The 23,832-nt window shown below is 41.4% G+C and overlaps 1 protein-coding gene across 1 annotated transcript in view; it reads left to right on the forward strand.

Moving 5' to 3' along the window:
* Positions 1-23,832, forward strand: part of LOC144031242 (cysteine-rich motor neuron 1 protein) — a 41,623-nt gene that overhangs the window by 10,983 nt on the left and 6,808 nt on the right. Inside the window, exons 5-13 of the mRNA XM_077538150.1 lie at positions 4,964-5,206; positions 7,988-8,167; positions 11,033-11,236; positions 12,547-12,675; positions 13,083-13,236; positions 15,900-16,021; positions 20,108-20,311; positions 21,427-21,642; positions 23,348-23,569. Of these exons, the coding sequence (XP_077394276.1) occupies positions 4,964-5,206; positions 7,988-8,167; positions 11,033-11,236; positions 12,547-12,675; positions 13,083-13,236; positions 15,900-16,021; positions 20,108-20,311; positions 21,427-21,642; positions 23,348-23,569 (1,674 nt within the window). The remainder of the gene's footprint in view (positions 1-4,963; positions 5,207-7,987; positions 8,168-11,032; positions 11,237-12,546; positions 12,676-13,082; positions 13,237-15,899; positions 16,022-20,107; positions 20,312-21,426; positions 21,643-23,347; positions 23,570-23,832) is intronic.

Here is a 23,832-nt window from a genome sequence, read left to right on the forward strand (position 1 = left end):
CAGCAGCGTCTTTGAAGTTAATTGCCTTCAATTAATGCAAAAATAGCTCACCTGTGATTGGGCACTGTGTCTTGCTAAGAAAAATGAAAGCAGAGGAGGAATATCAACATTTATTTACATATAAACTACATGGCACGTGTCTTAATGTACCAATTTTCGTATATTTTGTTTAAAAACGAAATAGAATGTGTTGCATGAAAAAAAAGCTGTTTTTATTTCCCCAAATATTTCAAATAAGCACATTTTAGAGCTGTATTTTTTTTTATTAATTATTATTAATAATAAAAAAAATAAAATAAAATAAAATAAATAATAAAAAAATAAAAATAAAAATAGAGCTGTAATTTTAATACTTTTGCTCATATCGGCTCATGCCTATTAATAAATTGTCCCGGTGTGTCTGTGAAAACTGTTCCTTGCTCTCCAGTGTGGACACATTTAGACCAGGTATGCCGCTTGGTGGTAAACCAGAAGAGCTGCTAACAAAAATATTTTTGTCAGTCAGCATAACAAGCATATCCTTTAGGTATACATATGACTGTTATTATAAAATGCAAGTAAATAAATGTAATATATCGGGATACGTATCGCCTTGAAGATCAAGTATTGGGATACATATGTATCGCGATACGTATCGTATCGTGACCCCTGTATCGTGATACGTATCGTGAGTTTGGCAGCAATACCCGGCCGTAGAAAACAGGGGAGCTGCGATTGGTTGTTTCCTGAGCAACTGTGATGTCATCTTCAGTCGACAACAAGTGTCAAAATGGCCGCCCCCTGAGATGGCTAAAAACGTCCGGATTTCGCCTCAGAAGCGAAACTCTCTTCAACGGAAACACCGACAATTCGAAATTGTACTTTATCGAAATGGTACAATATCGCTTTTATTTTTGCGAAAAAGGGGAATGGAAACGCACCTACTATCATATCCACAAGCTTCTGGCCATGGTCTCAATTTCCCCAAACTGCATCCTGCTTCGTGGGCCTCACGCTTGCGTGTACGAACATAGTCCAAACAATGCCAACTCTCCCAGCTGTAACCTCTTGTTGGGCATGATGCCAGACCCCCAAGAGTTTTACACCAGAGACGGCCTGATGTGTCCCCATTGTGGCGCAACTTTATAAAACCTTAGGATAGACCAGAAACCCACGGAGGGCAGCTGGACTGAGACAGCTTTGTTCTCTGCTGACTTGCTTCCAAAGTCAGTTGGTGAACAGAACTTGCATTGTGCACTTTTTTTTTTTCCATGAGTAAACGGAGGCTGTCAACACAAGTCTCCTCTGCCTGGCTGAAGCGCTCTGGTTTGGGGGAAAGACTGCTCGCCTTGTGCCCTTGGTTGGGGAGTGATGAAAAAAAAAAAAATTTAGAAAGGAGATGTTTTTCTTTCTTCAATGAGCTGCTGAGATGCCAGAAATACGCATTGTTGACAAAAGAGCTCATTCTGTGGTAATGGCGCAATTTTCTTATCCGAGCTCTCAAGACTAGCGTCAGATATCTTCGCGCATGCCTGTGAGTTAGGGACAGGCTTATTTTTAATTCTGGCAGATTAGGTTCTGGCCTAATGTTTTCTATTCTTTGCCACTATGGTTGCCCAAATGTGATTTCGGCTGAGACACTTAATCAAGCATACCAAATCAGGCTTTTTGTGTCTGTGCAAACTGGAGTATGACCACCATCATAACACAAAGATTGCTTCTAATTACACCCATCCATGCTCGGTGAGAAAACACAACTAGCACAAAATCCATTTGCTGTTGACTTTTCCCATCTTCTATTGTGTTCGCAAACGTGCCAGGCAGAAAATTATATTAATTAGTCGTGCAAGGGCCGGACGGTTTTGCAAATGGATTCTTTTTATTCTGTTCATTTGAATGACAATAGTGTGTCTGACAGCTGCTTTTCCCAGTGCCCTCTAACCTCGGCCATTATCGGCGTGAAAGAGTAATCAACGTTCTCTCAGAGACATACAATACATGGAAAGTGTTTTTCAGCGCATTTTCTATGACTTGGTGCCACATGAGGTTTTCATATGCAAAACCTTGAAATGATGTATGGCAGACGGAGTGAGAAGAACTCATTGTGGGTAATCCAATCACAGTGGCCGAGACGTTTATTCAACTCCACCGTAGGAATAAGGCCAAAAATCATTGAATACAGGGCTTTCCCCAGAATTTCTATGACTCCATTCGTTGAGTTTTGTGGCAGTCCTCACTATTCCCATGCTGCAGGAATAAATAGTGAAGATGCATCACGCTCCTGCTCTATTTCTCAAAGACAAAAACAAATAAATGTGTAGACCTTTAGGCTGAACCTTCTTAACTCGCTTCACCCCCAGCCATATTCACTGAAGCACAACCCCCTTCGCCACCGGCTGTTTTACTGGATTTTGACTGAATTTGCAAGGCCACAGAATATTCAGAGTGTTCTATTGCTGTAAACACATGGAACCTACCAAAATAAAGATTAGAGTCTCTTGTTTCATTAGGAAAAAAAAAGTATATTTGTATCTGTTTCCGTTTCTCAGCAATTAGCATTAGATTATTGCTATGTTTCATCGATATTCACAAACACTTTCAAAAAGAGCTTGTTGCAACATGGCCCTGGTTGATCTCATACTCTGCTGCCACCTGCTGGCCATTTTGTGTAATAACTACCATTGCTTATGATACCTCTTCATGTCAGAAGCTGTATCAAAGACTTCTGTATGCTCGTTCATAAAAAACAATAAAACGTATACATATGTTTTGTGGAGTGAATGACAAAGTATTTAAAAACATATTTCCAGGTTTTTGGGTTAGACTTTGGTTGTAGGTTCCAGTTTATCACTCTCCCATTCCGTTGTCCTATATCGTTGGCAAAGTTCGGAGGGCCTCTGATAGAGATAAATATGAAGGATGAGGCATATCATCAGATGGAGTCACGTTGCACCTTGGACCTAACAGTTGTGGCACGCTCCAGTCTGGGATGCTCATCAAGAACTGGAAATGCAACCAAAACACCCATCAAATATCGCACAATGTCAGTGTGTATGATTGAACCTAGTTCCCAAACCATATAGTTTACCGCGGGCAAATCTTGTCAAGTACGTCCCATCACTAAATCCGAATCCAGATTTTTATAACGCCATTGTCCATTGACACATTCCAGTTTTGATAAAGGCAGTAAGGATTTAAACTAGCAATTACTGGATTCTCCTTAACTATCATCTCGGCTCTAGCTGCTACTGCAGAAAGTGTTTATGTACCGTATGTTCGGGAACGGATCTGTGAAATTGATTCAAGAAGTGATTTACAATTAGTGGACATAATATGAGTCTGTGCTCCCAATCTCACTCTCTGCCAGTGCCGGATACATTACCGTAGTACTGAGAACCAGAATAGATGTGATGTCCCTTTTGGCTGGGGTAATCCAATCTTGGTAAGGTAGATTCTGTTCTCGAACAATGTTGGTACAGAGGGGCCTTCCACTTTTCTTTTCCTGAACAGCCTCCAAAATATACCCTTTCAGCCCCTTTGCCCAGATTTGCAGTGGCCCGGCATGCACCCGTCTCCCCCTTAACAAGGGGTATCAGAGCTATTATGTTGGCTCTGGTGAATGTATAGATCAAGACATGCCAAGTGAAGCGAAGTAGGGAGAAGAAGAAAAGCTCTGTTGAGGAGCTGTTTGGACTGTGATCCAGTCCAGTCATGCTGGGTGGGATCTGAGACCACTTTGATGAGGTTTGCAAGGGTCTTGTCATGTCTAGTAGCGCCGTCGTTTCCCTGACAGGATGCCGTAAAGCTGTCACAAAGTAAAGCGGTGATCTAATGACCGTGTGTCGGGTTTGTGTTGGATGGTGGTGTGAAGTTGGGTTTTTCGCCGTAATAGGAGTAGCGTCTGTAGAGTCACTCGACTGAGTATGAGGTGTGAGGTAAGAACACACCACATGTTTGTATTGATACATGTAAGCTCACAAGAAGCCTTGCACCTTTGTCATTTGATCAGAGTGGTTGTCTGTTCGTACGGTCATTATTTAGTCTCCAACTTGTTGTGTAGAGTGATGTGTAGGTCGTAGTCTACCTTTTCGGTGAAATCAGCTGGAATAGGCTTCGGCTGCCTTGGACCTGGACTGGTGGCCAGTCAGTCGTAGGGCACATAAAGAAACAAAGACCATTCACTCTCAGATTCACACTATCACCGAACCAAACACTGCCTGCACCAAATGCAGGTGAAGGCGAATGTACCATTACATCATCAGTGACTGGATGAAATACACCAAACGTTAATCTATTAAGAGCTTGAATTGTAACCAATCACGTATTTATGTTGCAGCAGACAGTCTCAACATGTTTTTTGTTGTTGTTTTTTTGTGACGCAGACTTGACTTGGGCTAGGATCTAGTGGACTTGGACTTGATTTGGGCTCGGACCTTTGTGACGCAGACTTGACTTGTGAATTTGGACTTGTGAATTTGGACTTGATTTGGACTCTGACCTTGTGAACTTGGATTTATTTTGGACTCTGAACTTGTAGACTTGGATTTGACGTGGACTCAGACCCTTGTGACTCAGACTTGTCTTGGACTCGGATGTTTGTGATGCGGACTTAACCGGACCTTTGTGACTCGGACTTCACTTGGACTCTGACCATTGTGACGCACACTTGACTTGGACTCGGATCTTGTGGACTTGGACTTGACTTGGACTCGGACCTTGTGGACTTGTACTTCACATGGACTCGGACCTTGTGGACTTGGATTTTACGTGGACTCAGACCCTTGTGACTCAAACTTGACTTGGACTCGGATCTTTGTGATCCGGACTTCACTTGGGCTCGGCCCTTTATGACTCAAACTTGACTTGGAGTCGATAAAGGTGGACTTGACTGCAGCCCTGTTTTACAGGAGACGAATATTTAAACTGTACGTGTGCTACATATTCATCCCGCATGCGCCTGTGTCTTTATGTGTGTCAATTTCAGAGGCGCTAAGGTGTTCCAGTGTTACCTGTCCCGCTCTCCAGGTGTCATCATGCCCAAAAGGCTCAGTCTTGACCAAGAGTTACACACCCCCTGCTGGTTGCTGCCCTTCTATCCCACCCCAGTGCACCTGTGACTTTGGTGCCTGCCGCCAGCCCGACTGCCCAAGTGGACAGCGTGCTGTGCCACTCAGCAAGGCCAGCGGTCAGCCTGGAGACTGCTGCGATGTCTTTGAGTGCCAGAAAGGTGATTCTACCCAACTGCACATTACACAAACTGTTCTGACTGCTTTCCTACTGGGGGTTGTGGTTATGGCGTAGGAGGTGAGAGATTCATCTCCTTCTTGGAGGCAATTATTCCCTCATGCTCCTTATCCCTCCTGCTGACCACAAGGACACACTGGTTACAGATAGAGGTTTATCCCCTTCAAAAGAAGTTAACCGTTATCAATAGATAAAAACTTACAGTATCTGTGATGACGAGTGACAACAAAGACTTGAAGGAAAGCTGGCAACCATGATAATCCATGACGATCGACTGGTACACATGTTCAATCCCACATCTTTAGTCCAATAAACCGATTGGAAAGCTTAGATTTTTAGACCAATGACGTGAGCCAAAACTTGAGCCAATGAATTCTTAAAAGTATTCCGCAAGGTCAACAAAAGAGCAAGAAAATGATCTCGAAACATGTGGAGAATAAATAAATATGCTGCAGCATTACTCTTATGATGTAAGTCTCTAAACTAAAAGTGCTGTAATCAGTCTTCGAGCCACCTAAACCAAACTGACAAAGATGAATGAGTCAAGCAATTCCCTGTGTAGACCATTAACATTTTTCATATAGTGCTCATCCAGGAAATACAATGAGTGTCTTGGGTAACTTCCTCAGAGACTTCCCTGCTGTTTGTGCAGCTTTTCCTTTTTTGTTTTGTTTTTGAAAGCCTTGTAGCGGCGCAGCATCACAACACTGCTGGAAACTGAACCGAAGTTCCAAAATCCTGCTTCATGTTTCAGGCCCCATAACAACCCGGTGACGCCGGGAGGGGACCTGTGCGAGTGCTCTGTTTACTCTGCACTCTCAACAAATATTCACTGTTTTACCAACAGAACAAATTCTCATTCTGGCCCTTCCACATGTATAAATGGATGCCATGTCCTGGAATTAATGGACTTAACAAGCCCGTTGACCAGAAAAGTGCTTAGGCTATGAATTTGTTCAACAGAAGTGCAGTGTCAAAGGGTTTCTGTCTGGTCACACGTCCAGAGGGAGAAGGTTCAACAGTTCATTGATGGGAATGCTTTTTATGTTCTCCATTCTGCCAGTCGGGAGGGTAATCGAGTCCGGCAGGCTGGCGGGGGCTGAATGGCAGCCGTGGGGGCCATGGGATCAGTGTTTTGATAACAAGTGTCTGCTGCTTTTTGGGTGTAAGGCTTGATGCCCTTTGTGCGGCCCCTACTGTCTGTTAGCCATGCATGCCTGAGCGTCATGACGCAAAGTTCAATAGACGGGGACATTGACGAGGACAGGCACCAAGACTTGCTGTCATTGCTCATCTCTGTTCAGATCTAGCGCAATAATAGCCTAATTTTTTTCCCCTTTATTGTTGCCTTTACGACAACCTCAGTGAACTCAGGAATCTTGGTTCATATGACTCAAAATGAAAAGAGGTTTTACTGTAAAAATTCTACAAAAGGTCCTGACAAAAAAACCTCTTAGGACCAAAGCTATGCCAGAGACTAGAATTACACACAACCGTGCTCTCATTGTCACATTGTATCCACTATTGGAATGACTCACATGTTTCCATTGCCCACTTGGCTCTGACTTTGTCCCACTTGGCTGTGGGTTGGTCCGGGTCTGCGGGCTGCAGTGGCACCATGTTCCACCTGTTTTCAGAGTCGTGCCATTGTTGGCTGCGTGTGATTAGATGGAAAAGAGCAAAAGCGGGCGGCGTACAGAAGTTACTAATGATTCTGTTTGTTTGTGGTAGGCCTGCTGAGGATTTGACAATTACGTTGGCACGTCTTGATGTTCTGGACAACACTTGTTTTCCGAAACTTTGTCAGTGTTGAGCAAGAAGGGTGAGCTCAGCGCACTAATTGATCTCATGGAGCTCAGCTTGAGTCTGCTGCAAACATGCACAACCGTGAGGTTAACATGACACTACTATGCTTCATCTTGGTGATTCTAACTATGACTCCCAAGGTTAAAACTCATGTTGTTTCCAACGAACTGCCAGCTTGTTAAATATAGTGATTCAGGTGGCAAATCCAGATCCAGAAAGTTAAAAACCCTGCCACAGTTTGGCTTTAGTCCAAGGTGCTAGCTAATTAGCTCCCTAGCTAGCTGCCCGGGTGCTTGTTTACCTGCTAGGGAGCTAGCTAGCTAGCTAGCTAGCATGAGGGGCTAAAGCCAAACTGTGGCAGGGTTTTTACTTTCTGGACCTGGATTTGCCATCTCTGATTTGGTGACATTAAAACAGCTTGACAACTCGTAGGATTTCTGTCGACCAATCAACAGACAGCAGTGTGTCTTGCGTCACCATTTAGGTGGTCGCTATCTAAATATAGGGTGCCAAAATGTGGTGGGTACAGGTCAGTTGTTAAGCCTATGATTCATATTTGAATGCTTAGTTTTCCGAACATGGTGTAACAAAGAAGAAATGTTATATTGTAGAAGAGAGGATTGATTGACTTCACCTGCCACAAGACCGCTTTCTGCCAAAACCTCAGAAACACTTCTGTTTTCTTTTTGCGCTGTACAGCAAGCGGCCGACACTCTTTCAATGCTTGGCAGATCCCGGTGAAAGTTCTCCCCGTCGCCTTGGCTTCATTGTCTAACACACACCACACACCAACCCACATGGTTAACCTCAGCCATCAGTATGTCTCAGTGCCAGAATGCCAACAGAGGACAATCATGGGAATGGCTTTTCACCAAGACAAACTCCAGGACTGCCTGCTTGTCGGCTTAGGGCTTTTTAAGGTTAATTACATTTTTCTTCTTTTTTTTTCTCTCTTTAGTCTCCCCTAAGTGTGTCCACAACGGGAAGGAGTTCTCCGATGGCGAAGTGTACCGCATGGACCCGTGCTGGTTGTGCCAGTGCCGGGGAGGAATCTCCTTCTGCTCCAAGGCAGAGTGCGCCGAGATCGACTGTGAGAACTTTTACATTCCCGAGGGCGAGTGCTGCCCTGTCTGCATCGGTAGGTTTTTATCGAGAATACAGAAAAATGACAATCAGAACCTACTATATGAACAAGTCTGTCAGCTCAGTAGCTGTGCTCTGTTGGTTGGATCAATTTGGTCAATGCTTCACTTCACCCTAATGCAAGTGGACTGTACACTAAAAACAGTTGGGTCAAAAATGACCCAAATTGGGTAAAAAAAAATAAATAAATTGACAACTTTTTGAGTTGTTTTACTTAAAATGTTGGCTGACGTTAAATTAATAATCCACAAAGCAACCTAATTTTATACAACTTTTTGTATTAACTTAGTAACCCAATTGAATTGGGACAAAAATGGCCTGACACAAATTAAGTTATTTAATAAATTTGCCGGTCAATTTGTTGGGCTGTTTTGTGAGTTATTCATTACACCCAACTTTTGGGGTTAACTAAATAACCCAATTGAATTGGGCCAAAAATGAACTGATACAACTTCTTCAGTTTTTTTTTTTTAAGCCAAAAAGATTCAAATTGTATTAATAACCAACAAAGCTGTTTTTTTGGGGGGTTGTTTTGTGAGTTATTCATTTGACCCAACTTTTTGGGTCAAGTGAATAACCCAAAAAGTTGGGTTGGTCCCTATTTGACCCAATTTGGGTTATTTTTGACCCAGGTTTTTAGAGTGTAATTTTAAATCAACCAATCCAGATTCAAAGCAAAACATGACGCATTTGCAGGCAAAATTGACAATATGAGTACATTATACTGATCGAAATCAATCAACTTTAGTGGACAGTGTCAAACTCATCGAATTTCACTTGCTATATGCTTGAATTACTCAAAGCTGCTAGACTGGCAGAGCTTTATAATAACCACATTTATCCAATTAACAGCCAAGCAATCAATGAAGCCGAATCTGGTTTAATGAACTATTCACAGTTTCACCGTACAGGTCCAAGTTTACTTGGATTTGCATGTCACTTTGTACCAAACAGGAAGTTGCAAACGGTAGCTCGGGTATAGTTACATACAGTCGTAGTGTGAGCGGTGTAAAAATGGAGCGCTACAGAGTGAACATGAAAGTTTCACATGCCAACTTCCAGCGGGTTCAACTTGAATGGCTTCCCCATTTACTGACCGTACTATTAAATTTCTTTCACACCTAGCTCAGTGACTCAAGCTGGAGCAGGTCGCACGTGGGGCAAAGTTGCCAACGAGGGAAATTAACTCTTTGACCGCCAAAAACGTTTAATGACGTCTGCTAAAACCCTAATGAATGCCGCCATAAACGTTAATTGACGTTTACTAAGTTTTTTTTTTGTTTTTTTCCCCCTCTCAATGGGCAGTGCAACATCTTGTGCAGCACCGCCTGCTCAATGGGTTGTGGAATCACAAAACACCCACTAACTATGGCCAGCAGATGGCAGCATTGTATCTTTTTTCAGTGGGCTCACAGTATATGAAATTCCAATGAAACATGACTGACATGATGAAATTGAACATTTTCAAGGATGACGTGAATGATCAAAGCCTTTGTCACATTAAATCTAATTTACAGAGCGTCAATGAACAAAAAAAATCTAAGTCACTGTTGTGCAAAAAAATTATCTTTTCAATGTCACTCAAATTACCTATTCTCAAATGGTGATTACTAACGGAATAAGGTAGAAACATACTTTTTTTATGTTTATGTAGTCGTAGCGCGCAATATTTGGTTTGCCTTGAAAGATGAGTGAAAATGTTGAAATCGGCTGGCACTGTTGGGGTTGTTTTTTTGCTAATGTTTGGCAGTCAAAGAGTTAACATACCAGAGTTAGTGTTGCACTACATGGCTAAAAGTGGAATGAAGAATTGAAGAATTTTGGTGGGAAAAAATGGAAGCAACTGAAATGTGAGAAAGCTTAATGGTTGTAACCTTTTTGTGGTGCCAAAACGTTGCATAACAAAAGCAACGACTTAATTTATAATAGGGCTGGGTATTGCCGCCAACTTCACGATACGATACGTATCACGATACAGGGGCCACGATACGATACGTATCGCGATACATATGTATCCCAAATAAGACACATTTTATTTTTATTTTTTTACACAAAATATAGGAAAATTGGTACACTGAGACACGTGCCATGTTAAGTTTAGAAATAAATAAATGTTGACATTCTTCCTCTGCTTTCATTTTTCTTAGCGAGACACAGTGTCCAATCACCGGTGAGCTATTTTTGCATTAATTGAAGGCAATTAACTTCAAAGATCCTGCTGGTTTTTATTTTTTAGGTACAATGCAAGCCGCAAAGGCAAACGTGAACTGCCGATTTAAAGTTAACGAGCAATATCGATTCTGACGCCTGCGTATCGATACGTGTATTGTAATGAGGCCCGCAACGATATATTGCCGTATCGATTTTTTGAGCACACCCCTAATTTATAATATGAAATAAATGCACCAAATGCAATACATTATTTCAGCCTTAGAGTTGAAAGGTCAAACTGTCACAAAACATCCTGATTGGACTATAGATCTTCGCTCCTCTTTGCTTTGTAGTCAAATTATGACTGACCTTGGCACAGCCGAGCGTTTATGACTGTTACCCCCACCGAGTTGAAACGATGTCGGGGACGCATGATGAAACAAACGGTCTCATTCCAAGCCCTCATTCAAGTTAAATCCATTCATAAGTCAGGAACCCAAGTCATCCAAATCCAACAGCGTCTTCGTCGTAGCTCTTGGTGTCTGGCCAGTTTCCTTTTCTTATTAGCTCCCCCTCAGGGTATCATATTCCGGGCTCCTACTTACAGTAGGGGCACACAACATACATTTCGACTCGTTCCGAGGTCGCCAAAGCAAACGACCACATAAATCTGAATGATTTTTTTTTTATTTTTTTTTTTTATTCCCAGATGTGGAGTTACTGTCCGTGGACAGCACAAAGGCCAGTTGCTGGGTGAACAACAAGCTGCGAGCCCACGAGGAGCAGTGGAAAGAGGACGACTGCACCTTCTGCCAGTGCGTGGACGGCGAGCCGCACTGCACCGCCATGGCCTGCAAGCAAAGCTGCCAACATCCCGTCAAGATACCCGGAGAGTGTTGCCCCTTCTGTGAAGGTATACGGACGGAGCGGTGCGATTTTTATCGTGATCCTGTGAACCTGCGGTTTTTACTCCAGAGGCAATGAGCTCATTAAAATGGGGGCCACGGAGCATTCTTCAAGCCGCGGGGTTCTTTGGGTCCCTCTTATTACGCTTGCCCGCCAAAATGAGACCCACCTGTGTGTGAGGCGCATCGTAGCGCACTCTTAAAAACAGGAGGGCTGCGTAACTGAAGTTGATCCCCCTTTTTTTTTTTGCGTGTGAGCGTAATTAGTTACAGGTCATTGCTCGGTTCCTCCTACTTGAGCGTGGCAGGAGATGTTTGACACGACTTGTGTTTTTGTCTTTTTTGCTCTTATCTCAACCCTGAGGTACCTCTTGCTGTGTGCACCTCAAGTGTAATTGCTCTATATTTATCTGCAATATTTTTTTTTCTTATACTTGAAAATAAGAGTAGTCTGAATAGATGGTGATTGAAGTTGATACTGAAAAAAGGTACTACGGGCTATAGCAGAATTAATACAACTAACACTCTAAAACCAGGGGGGTCAAAAATCAGCCAAATTTGGGTCAAAAAGGGGCCGAGCCAACTTTTTGGGTTATTCATTTAACCCAAAAAGTTAAACGAGTTATTCATTTAACCCAAAAAGTTGGGTTAAGTGAAAACAACACAACAACCAAAATTTTGGGGTTGTTTTGTGGGTTATTCATTTGGCCCAAAAAGTTGGTTCAACACAAACATATTTTTGTTGTTGTTGTTGTTTTGTACAACAAACAAATAAATAAAGGTTTTGTACAAATCAACCAAAAAAATGTTTTCTATAAGCCATAAAACAACCCCCCCTAAACTGGGTTGTTTTGTACAAAACAAACTGTAAAACAAAAACATGTTTATAAACAAAGCAAAACAAAAAGCAAATGAAAAATATATTAAAAAAAATACATACAACAATTTAAAAAAAAATTAATTAATAAATACAGATTAAAAATATATAAATAACTTTTTGTACAAAACAGCCCCAAAAAATTGTACAAATCAAACCGAAAAAATGGCCTATATAACTCACAAAACAGAATTGTTTTGTACAAAATGGGTTACGTTTCAGGTTATACATTTAACTCAACTTTTTAGATTAAATGATTAACCCAAAAAGTTGGTTCGGTCCCTTTTTGACTCCATTTGGGTTACTCTTGACCCAACTGTTTTTTTTTTGTTTTTGTTTTTTTGTTTTTTTGTTTTTTGTATTAATGGCAGTCTGAAAACATATTTGTTTTGCTTTCAAATTTGCCGTCTTCTTCCACCGATCTCAATTTTCTTTCTCCAGAACCTTCCTATGAAACGGTCAGCCCCATGCTGTGTCCTCCTCTGGAAAACTGCACGCTTTCTGCCAACGACTGCCCTTATGGCTTCTATCAAGACAGCAATGGATGTCTGCTCTGCCAGTGTCTCAAAAGTAAGTTCGCTTGACTCGCTTATCTTGGTCGGTATTTTATTTTATTTTTAAGTATCATGGAATTTCTTAAACATGTCGATTTTATGTAATAACAGATTAAGGGAGTGACAGTAAGAGTAAGTGGCCTTTTGGGGCATGAAATTGTTTTCAACACTTTCCATGTGTCTTAACATCTTAAGTGAAGTTACAGACGAATTAGGATTGTTTGACAACATTGTCAAAAACCTTTTTTCGCTAGATTCTTGTCATACAGATGCATATTTACATGCAGGATAATATAACAAAGTACAATTGCGTCCATGGCGACGAGCCCTGTCCCGAGAATGTAGCGTGCGAGCTTCCCCATACTAACTGTTGATGGACGACTTGTGCCTGTAATCAGCTGACGTCCCTCTCAACACTTTCAGATGACTCCTGCCCCGACCTGGGAAAATATTGTTCCCTGCAGTGCCCCATGGGATACGAGAGGGACGACTTTGGCTGCGAGGTGTGCGAGTGTAGCTTCCCCGTGCCCAGGTGCCGACCTTTGACCTGCACCAAGACCTGCCCTTATGGATTCGTGTGAGTGCACACAATGCAGTACACATCCGCGCTAGCTCAACTCATTTGTCATATTTGTTTTTGATAGGAGGGGGCAAGTACTGATACCAGTTGTTTTATGTAACAATTTGGCTGTTCTAAAAGTCTAAAAAAAAAATTGTTTAATAAACATGTTCTAAGACATTACAACAAAGTCAAGATCTAAAAAAAAAAAAAAATTACGGCAATAATTTTTGCCCCCTTTACGCAGAAATATTGGCTCAAAATATCAGTTAGCGCTGTCATGCAAGGGTCATGCAAAGGGTTATGCTTTCTGTCATGACTAGGGTCATGCAAGGGTTATGTTTGGATCATGACTATGAGGTCAAGTGTCTGTTTTGAACTGATGTAATCGCCATCTAGTTTCAACTGGTAATACGCTATGTGATGTCAGGAATCTTTAATGTCTTTATCTAGTCAACAGCCAATCAGATAATTCCATGTCAGTCCTGTTACCCACATGTCTAGCCACAACCAATCAGATCGATTCACTGTCTATATAAGCTGTCTGAGAAGTGTGTGGTTTTGTCGGATTATTACCTCTGTTCCTCTGTGCACCTCCACAGCCCAAGTTAGCTTAGGGTCTAGATGTTATGCGAATAAAGAGTTAAAATCTTATTTGTGTCCGCGTTTTTGGGATCCAACTCCAGAGCGTAACAATCCTTGACTATTAATAATTGGCATTGGTATCAGCCCTGAAAAAAAAAAAAAAAAACATATCTGTCTATTTCTAGTTTACAGTAGTGTTGTGGGATTATTGTATTATCAAACAACAGATGCTAAATATGAGCTCATGAATTATTTGCCTGTATTCCAGCAAAATATGGCCTTTTTAGCAGCGTATCGCGCTACATATATAGCGCAACAGTGCGAGTACAGAGTGACGCGTCTTCGTGAACAAAGTACTTCATTCAAGCGGCAAAACGTGAGGTTCGGCAGTCTTTACAAGGGTTAAGTTCTCACAAGTGCATCAACATCCGCAAACCACAGCTTATGTGTAAACTGCTGGAGTTAAAAGAAAAATTCTTATCTTGGTAAAGAATGCCATAAGCAGTCTATTTCTGCATTGCTTTGCGCTACAACTAAAAACGTCGACCCTGGTGGTCAATGCAGGTTTCTAAATCTGTGTAAGCGATTCACTGTGAGATCCATCTTGTCCATCAAATATCTGGAAGCTGTCTCACTTCCTTGATAATAGCCCTATTTTACAAACTGTCAACCCGTTGCAACACCGCAATTAATAACACGCCAGGATAAAAGCGTCCTATTGTGCAATGTATACACATTGGGATTGTTTTTGTATCCCAAACACGCCCGCGCAGGCCCAGTGGTCAAATAAGGGCCTGATTCATATCTGCACATGGTGCTGGAGAGGTGAAAGGGCGAGTTGGAATAACAGCAGCAGTTAGTTCCCATCGTTCAAAAGCAGCTGTTAAGGGTTTGGTCCATTATCCTCAGTCTGAAAAACTATTTGTAATCACTTTCTGTACTGTACTGTATTTACTGTACATATCGACAAGGCATTGTGCTTAACTCATTTGCTCCTAATAACATATAAATAAGTTTTTTTTTAATGTTTTAAGTGTCCCAAAGACATATTTATACGTTTTTTTTGTTTGTTTTTTTAATGCAAGAGCATACATTAGGCTTTGATACAGCCTCTCAATTGCAAAGAACGGTTGCAGAAATGGTAGTTATTACACAAACGGCCCGCATTTTCACAGAAGCAATCCCGTTCGCTCCCGGCTGTTTTACTGGATTTTGACTGATTTTGCAAGGCCCACAGAATATTGTGTTCGATTGCTATAAAAACATGGAAGCTATCAAAAGAAAGATTAAAGTCTCTTCTTTCATCAGGAAAAAAAGTTTGTTTCTATCTGTTTCCGTTTTGCAGCAATTAGCATTAGAAGAGAGCTAAGTTTCATCAGTTTTCACAAATCTATTTAAAATTCTCAGTAATTTTGCTTTTTTTCAAGATGGCCCTGGTTGATCTCCTTTGCTCTGCTGCCACCTGCTGGCCGTTTGTGTAATAACTACCATTTCTGCAACCGTTCTTTGCAGAAAGCATCAAAGCTTTCTGTATGCTCTAGCATAAAAAAAATAAAAATAAAAAAAAACCTTATAAATACGTCTTTGGGACACTTACAACATAAAAAAAAACAAACGTATTTATACGTTATTGGGAGCAAACGAGTTAAAGTTAGATCCATTTCAACTCTCCCGAACAATTGGATTCATACTTTCATCCCTTGTCAGCCAATCAAGAAATTTACCTCAATTTGACAAGAAAGCTCACATTTTACTGTTTCTCTGTATAATACTAATCCAATTGCCTTCTTTATTGGCTGCTTCTCAGGGTTCTTCTAAGGAGCAATAATGATGCAACAGGTTAAACTGAAAGCATCTGAATTGGATTTAAGAATGCGTCTTGGGTTTGTATGATGTGCAACCCACAAAGACCTCTAATGTTGCTCTTTTTTTTTTTTTTTAATTTGGCCTCCTTCAAAGACAGCCAATACGGAGACGAGGAAAAGCAGGTCCAGATGTCGACGGTACCGGTCAAACCTCGGCATCTGGACTTCACTGTGTGTCACAACGTTCAAACCTTTTACATGTATTGATGTTTCATGGCTGTCACCCCGCAGTCGCAACAAGCACGGCTGCGAGATGTGTCGCTGTGTCAAGTGCCCCCCGTTTACCTGCGACAAGCGCTGCGGCGACGGCTACAGGCAGAACAAGAAGGGCTGCTCCATCTGCATGTGTAAAGGTAGCTCACACTCAAAAACGCGCACAAACTGTGTTCAAAGCACTTTGATATGAAAGGGATCGTTCGGATTTTTTGACATGAATCTCTATTTCATCCTCACCTTCAGTGTGTGCGATCAGCACCGACTTACCCCTGACAGCGTTCTGTGACACGAGTTCTGGTCCGGTGTTGGACGAGAGGAAAATAGTCCAGCAAGCTGGCTGGGGTGACGGAAATAAAAGCGTTTTTTCTTCTAAAAACAATTTGTGTTCAAAAGAGTGATACATTTGCATCACAATACTCTTTTCTGGGAAAAAAAAAAGTCAGACGCCAGGCACTAGTTGATGTGTCGGTCACGAACGAATCGAGTCTTTTGAACGGCTCTTCAACGTGAACGATGGGAACCGAGTCTTTATTTATCGAGAGCCGTTCATCCTCCTCGCTGGTGCTTCGAGGAAATGGAAAAGAAAACACAACGGCGTCGCTCGCATTTTGCGCGGCACTAATGGTGCGTTCACTGACCGCCAACAGAGTAGGAAATTTTAAAGATAAACGAAAACTTTACCAATGCACATCAAACACTAACCATTACTAATAATTAGGGATGGGCGAGTACCGATACCAGGTATCGGTATCGGGCCGATACCAGCCTTTTTTCAAGTACTCGAGTACTCGTGACGCAGACGAGTACAAGCGAGCGATGGCAGAGGGGGAAGACGTTAAGTGAGTCCTCCTTGCCTGTAAGTGGCGCTAGCTTGCAGCAGTTTTTCACCAAAACTTCACCGGTTTGGAAATACTTCAAAATTGTGAATCTTAAACTAAAAGAGCATTTTTGTGTTTTGTTTTGAGCGTTAAGACTATTGAAGAGTGACTGTGCTGTTTTTTTTGGTCAAAATTAAGGGAAATATATTTGTTTAAAAATGTCTTTTTAGTGATTTTTTTTTTATTTGTCAAAATGTACTACTGGTATCGGCAGTTGGTATCGGTATCGGTGAGTACTGAGGGTCTGAGTATCGGTATCGGTCTGAAAAAAAGTGGTATCGAACATCCTTACTAATAATTATTTAAAAAATGTGGGCTTTCTAACAGTTTGTCATGTTTATCCTCCCATTAAAACCAAAAATATATATATATTTCTCTCTCTTTTTCAATTTTCAAACCTTTTTGAAAAATCTCCAGGGAGCCATTAGGGTGGCGTTAAAGAGCCACATGCGGCTCTTGAGCCGCGGGTTGCCAACCCCTGTTCTAAGAGAATAAAACTTCATTGAATGTTATTTTTTAGACTATTCCATATCTAATTTTTTGCCATTTTCAAAAAATGCTTTAAAAAAAAACAAACATAAAAGAGACAGTCTTTTGAACAGTTCTTTTACGTGAACGGCTCCCCTGAAAGAGCCAAAAGTCCCATCACTACCAGGCACTACTTTTCTGTTCGTTCGTATCACTGCGGGTCGCCCTGTAGACGGCTAATCGACGCGCTGCAGACAGCTGATCCTTCCGCCTTCGAAAAGACAAACAACTTGTAGATTAGTGCGCGTCTATCAGCTGCATGCGGGGCGCCGCGCAGTGATACAAACAAACAGAAAATTAGTACCGGCGGTAATGGCGTCTGACTTTTTTTCAGAAAAGGACTTTGTGATGCAAATGTATCACTCTTTTGAACACAAATTGTTTTTAGAAGAAAAACGCTTTTATTTCCGTGACCCCAGCCAGCTTGCTGGACTATTTTCCTCTCGTCCAACACCGGACCAGAACTCGCGTCACAGAACGCTGTCACGGGTAAGTCGGTGCTGATCGCACACGCTGGAGGTGAGGATGAAATAGAGATTCATGTCAAAAAAATCCGAGCGATCGCTTTAATAATTGGACGGCTTTGGCAGAGGTTTGCGGTCTCTGTTAGCTGTTTAAGCAATAAAGTGTCAAATTGCTCTGTAGGAGAGCTTGATAATTACATACATTAAGTCTTATTGCTCCATTGTGTCAGTTTCACATGCTGGCACTGCTCAGACATGTGGCTTGTTTATATTTGCACTTCAAATGCAATCATCTCAACTACTGTAAATTCCTGCGGTTGGTGTAAGAGTGTTGCCTTCAGCAAAAACGAGTTGAGAAGGCGGCCCAGGTTTGGTGACGCCAACGGTCTGAACGCAGGCTTTCATTTTGTGTTCCAAGTTAATAAATACGCAGTCAAATCGTAAGCGCTTCTTGTTTCACGCGCACACTTCCACCACTGTAAGGCAGTACAGAAGTAAATGGACGCGAGCGTGGAGAAAATCTACGTGTTGAGTTTGTTCTACAAAGCCGCACTTTTGATTTCCTGTGACCTCTGGCTGCTCCTCTGCGGAGGCTTAAATGTTTGCCTTTTTGGGGTTTTGCTTGGTATTTGACTTTATCCAGTAGCTGTGGGTGCAAGTCTAATTAGATTCCTGAAACCTACAAGTTAAAATCTAGACTGATTTATACTCTAATTTACTGTGTTTAGTTGTTGTTGTTTTTTTTAGCTGTGTTATAAATATTTCGGCCTCAAGACTCACAGACTTTTACTGTAAACAAACTGATGAGCTGGGGTCGTCTTTGTGGTTTGTCAAAATATTCAGTGTTGGTAAATTATTTATAGAAATATTTGTATCCCAAAAAACATGGAAATGAAAGAGAAGGTACATCTCAGTGAGCACTTGAACCGGGAAATGCTTTTTAAATTTCAGTTTGGCGATCTTTGTGATCCAAATGGATTCCAAGTAGGCCAAAAAAGCTACTCTGGGTTTGATTTTGGGAGTTGAGCACTTACTCCAAGGCAATTGGATTGGATGCTGGCTTATTTTGGGAAAAAAAAAAAAAAAAAGCAAGTAAAATGTATCAGGATTATCATATACACAATGAGGCAATTTGAGGAATTTTAATTTGAGCTGACCTTAATTGCTTTGTCGACCAACCTACAAAAAAAAAAAAAAAAATTCTCAAGGATTTTTTTTTTTTATGCCTCGAGGACCCATTATCTAAAAATGAAAAATAATAGGTCGTTCTTTATGAGGTTATTTTCTCTTGTGTATTAATAATTGTTATTTAGCCACACTGGGGGTGTCAAAATGAGTGCGTTAATTTTGAGTTAATTTAAAGTTCCTTTAATGCCACCATTTTTTTTTTAACACACAATTGATGACCATACTGGGGGAATTCCAGTTGCAACGCAGCAGACACGTCCACAAAATTTAGCAGTAATAAATTTATTAATAATGTATGTATTTTTGGAGAATTTCACAAGTTACTTCATGTTAAAGATTAGATTAATATGAAAAGAAAAAAGCACTGAGCGTGCACGTCTCACAAATGCAATTATGCCATCTAGTGGCAGAAAAATGACCCCAACACAAATCAGTATCACTCGTTTTTTTACATTACAGTACATATTATTCATTTTAACGCCATTTTATGTCTTATTATGAAACGATTGTATCATTGACTAAAAGATGCAGCCATATTTCTATTGCTTGATTCTCTTTGCTCCATTGTTTATTCAATTTCTTGTTTCTTAGTTTCCTGCTACTTTTATTTTTGTGCTGTTTTTCTTCCTTCAACTGCTTCCCGATTTCTGGATGAATTCAAACCTTTCTAACTTTAGCGTGTTCAGCTCATTCCAGGTCATTGTATACCATTCCATAACATTCAATATCATTCCAAAAAGTTTGCATTCGGCCTCTCAGCCAGAAAAAAATGTTAGACAATGCAATTTCTACCAAAATTGCATTGTCTAACATTTTTTCCCACTTTTATGTTAACAGTATGAAAACTTTGAAAACAATATTATACACTTTATTGTGCATTTAGAACAGATATAAAATTTGCGATTAATCGTGAGTTAACTAAGTCATGTGATTAATTCCGATTAGAAAATTTTAATCGCCTGACACCACTAAGAAAATATATTTTTTTATTTTATCAGTTTTCTGTAGCATATCCAAATAGTAAATATTCAATAGCTGCAGCCCTAATATACAGTTGTCTACAATAGATGATAAATTTCAGTTTGTTTCTAGTTCCTTGCCTGTGCTTCAATGAATCCCTTCTCTTTTAACCATAAATGGTTCTTTTTAATGTTTCCTTATCCAGAGAATGCCCATTCGCCCATCCCGGTTCCCAGCGTTTGCTTGACCGCTAACGGCAACCGATACGAGGAAGGCGATAGCTGGCACGACGGCTGCCGCGACTGCTACTGTCATTCCGGAAGGGAGATGTGCGTGCTCATATCCTGTCCTGCGCCCAGCTGCTCTCATCCAGTCGTGAAGCCTGACCAGTGTTGTCCTACGTGTGAGGGTATGACACTAAATTACCTCATCTAGACACACGTTTTTTTCTTTGTTTGTTTATTTGTTTGATTTTAGGGCTTGTTGAGAATTGAGCCTTTAACTCTTTTACTACCACACGTTATCAAAAACAACTTTGATCGTTCACAAAATGAGATACAGTGCTTCCATTGCTGGACATAGTTAGTGTTTTTGATTCCACAACCCATTGACCAGGCAACTCTGCATTTAGATGTTGCACTGAGAAAAAAAATAAAATAAAAAAACTTGACGTCATCAACGTCGTTAACGTTGATGGCGGCATACGTCGTGGCTTTACTGATCGTTATTAAATGTTTTTGGCGGTCAAAGAGTTAAAGAGATGATCTTGTTTAACTCATTCACAACCAGCTAATTTCAATGAAGCAACCCCCTTCGCACCCGGCTGATTTACTGCAAGGACCACAGCATGTTGTATGTTCTATTGCTATAAAAACATGGAACCTACCAAAGGAAAGATTAGAGTCTCTTCTTTCATCAGGAATTAAACGTATATTTGCATCTGTTTCTGTTATGCAGCAATTAGCGTTAGAATATAGCTAAGTTTCATCATTAGTCACAAATCTGTTAAAAACACTGGGGAAAAGAGCTTGTTGGAACATGGCCCTGGTTGATCTCTTATACTCTGCTGCCACCTGCTGGTCGTTTTTGTAATAACTACTATTGCTTTAAGCGCCCTCTTCAGGTCAGAGGCTGCATCAAAGCCTTCTGTATGCGCGTATAATTACGTCTTTGGGACCATGGCAATATTCAAAATAGAACGTTGTTAGACGTTTTTGGGAGCAAATGAGTTCATTTTGATTGGTTAACAATAGTTACAACATAGTGCTGCCTAGCTTGTGTCAACTCGTTAAGATTTGGATCGTGAGCTCAATTTCAACCTGAATGTCGTGTTTTTAGACCCTTTATCCCCTTTTGGTAATAAATAAAAGACATTTAGACCCCAATTTTGCATGCTGTGGACAGCTTTGTGTCAAAACACAACCTTTCCAGTGCTATAGGCTTTTTTTTTTTTTTTTTTTTTTTTTTTTTGCATGCTTCTCAACCTGACTGTGATGTCATTTCTGTCCTGTTGTAACACTTCAGACGAGTCGGGTAGCGGTCTGCCGGAGGGTATGGACATGGTGGTTTGCAGAGCCCCTGGGGGGGAGTTCTATGTGGAGGGGGAGACCTGGGACCTGGACGAGTGTACACGTTGCACCTGCAGGCAGGGACGCGTCCTGTGCGACACCGAAGTTTGTCCCCCGGCTCTGTGCCCGACACCGACCAAGAACAAGGACACCTGTTGTCATGCGTGCCTAGGTAAGTTGCTAAAAAGACTTGAGGAAAACCGGTGCTTGCCAACTAAAACCAGCCGAAACTAGCCGGGTCTACATAGGAGAAGCGTCTGTTTCTCTTTCCAAATGATCTCGCCAGATCTGCGCTGCTCCTAAAGGAGTCGACATTTCATTCAATTAGCGACAGGATGTGGCAATAGCTTTCAAGCATGAGGCCGACAAATCGGCAATGCACGACTGCGCCTGTCGGCTTCTCCTCGAGAATGTCGGTCCCGTCTTATCGCTGCATCTGCCTTCGCAAAAGCAGATTGCGAGAGGCCCGGACTTCGATATAATACGTGGGCCCGGTCACCAGGAATGTGGGAGTAATACACATGCCGCTGACAGGGCCCTATGATGGATGTGGCCGCCGGGCAGGCTTGAGCCAAGGCTCGGGTCAGGAGAAGACTCTCGGTCCCTCGGAGAGTTGGACGGGATATGCAGATGAGGCCTCAGACTGGATTAACATCTGCCTGCTGGAATCCCGTGTTTAGACTCCACATGTGGGAAGCATCTTGAATCAACATATTCTTCTCGTCATGGCTTCTCACGCTCCTTAATTAATGATCCGGAGTTAGCTTTGCAGCGAGACGTATAGCTAGATTTTGCCATCATTCACTCGCAGCCAATTTCACAGAAGCAATCCCCTTCACTCCCGGATGTTTTACTGGATTTTGACTGATTTTGCAAGGCCCACACAATAATGTGTTCTATTGCTATAAAAACATGGAACCTACCAAAAGAAACATTAGAGTCTCTTCTTTCATCAGGAAAAAAAAGTATATTTCTATCTGTTTCAGTTTTGCAGCAATTAGCATTAGAATATAGCTAAGTTTCATCAATATTCACAAATCTGCTTAGAATTGTGGGGAAACAGCTTGTTTTCAACTGGTTGATCTCTTATACTCTGCTGCCACCTGCTGGTCGTTTGTGTAATAACTAGTGTTGTTCTGATACAGTTTTTTTGGCCCCCGATAGCGATTCCGATACCCAGCTTTGCAGTATCGGCCGATACCGATACCTAAGGTTTGTTTTTCCTTCACATGAAAAAGCTGTCCTGCCATTGGTTCAGAGCATTCATAGGCCAATAGGATATCTTAGATCGGCATGCAGTGAGCATGTCACATATCAGTGAATGTCATGCACGAGCAAAACACAAAATGCTGCATCTAAAATTCTATATTAGCGTTGGAATGAATGGTATCGGCATGTTACTTGTGAGTACTCACCGATACCGATACCACTGTTTTAATGCAGTATCGGCGCCTCTGCCGATACCAGTATCGGTATCGGAACAACACTAGTAATAACTACCATTTCTTCAACCGTTCTTTGCAGTTGAGAGGCTGCATCAAAGCCTTCTGTATGTTCTAGCATAAAAAAAACATTACAAAAAACAAACAAAACAAAAAAACGTATATATACGTCTTTGGGACACTTAAAACATTTAAAATAGAACGTATTTATACGTTTTTGGGAGTAAAAGAGTTAAATATATAATGACCTGGTCCATCTGCCTATTTTAGAAAATTCTGTATGATAATAATAATAATAATAATAATAATAATAATAAAATCAGTTTGCCCACCTGTTGTTGTCCCAATATATTTTCACGTTAGCAATACAATCTGAAATCATGACTCACCAAATCCGATTTCTCTAATCTGATTGGCGTTTGCATGCGTCCACAGAGGAGACGCAGAGTCCGCTACTGCCGGTGAACACCAGCCAGCAGGAGTACTGCATCACCAACGATGGAGACGTGCTGCTGGCGGGGGACTCCTGGAAGACCAACGCTTGCACCAGCTGCATCTGCAACAACGGCACCATTCAGTGTTTCTCTCAGCGCTGCCCGCCCGCCAACTGCAGGGTGCCCGTCTTGCGCAAGGGCCAGTGCTGCCCGTACTGTCTCGGTGAGTTTTGCTTTACACCCACAAATGGACATTTTTTAGGTTGTTAAATTAGGTCTAAGTGTTTTCATCCTGTTAAAATCTTCAGCGGGGACTTAGCCACCAAATTGATACCACATTCATGTCGCAATTATGGAAACAATAATGCAGTACAATAATATGACATGAAGTAACATACGTCATTAGTAAATGTATAAATGTGTGCATATCGATTCAGGCAAACTTGGCTTGCTCTGACTAACCAATCAGAGGATGGAAAAATGCTG

Source organism: Festucalex cinctus, chromosome 12 (genome assembly GCF_051991245.1).
Source record: "Festucalex cinctus isolate MCC-2025b chromosome 12, RoL_Fcin_1.0, whole genome shotgun sequence".
NCBI lineage: Eukaryota > Metazoa > Chordata > Actinopteri > Syngnathiformes > Syngnathidae > Festucalex > Festucalex cinctus.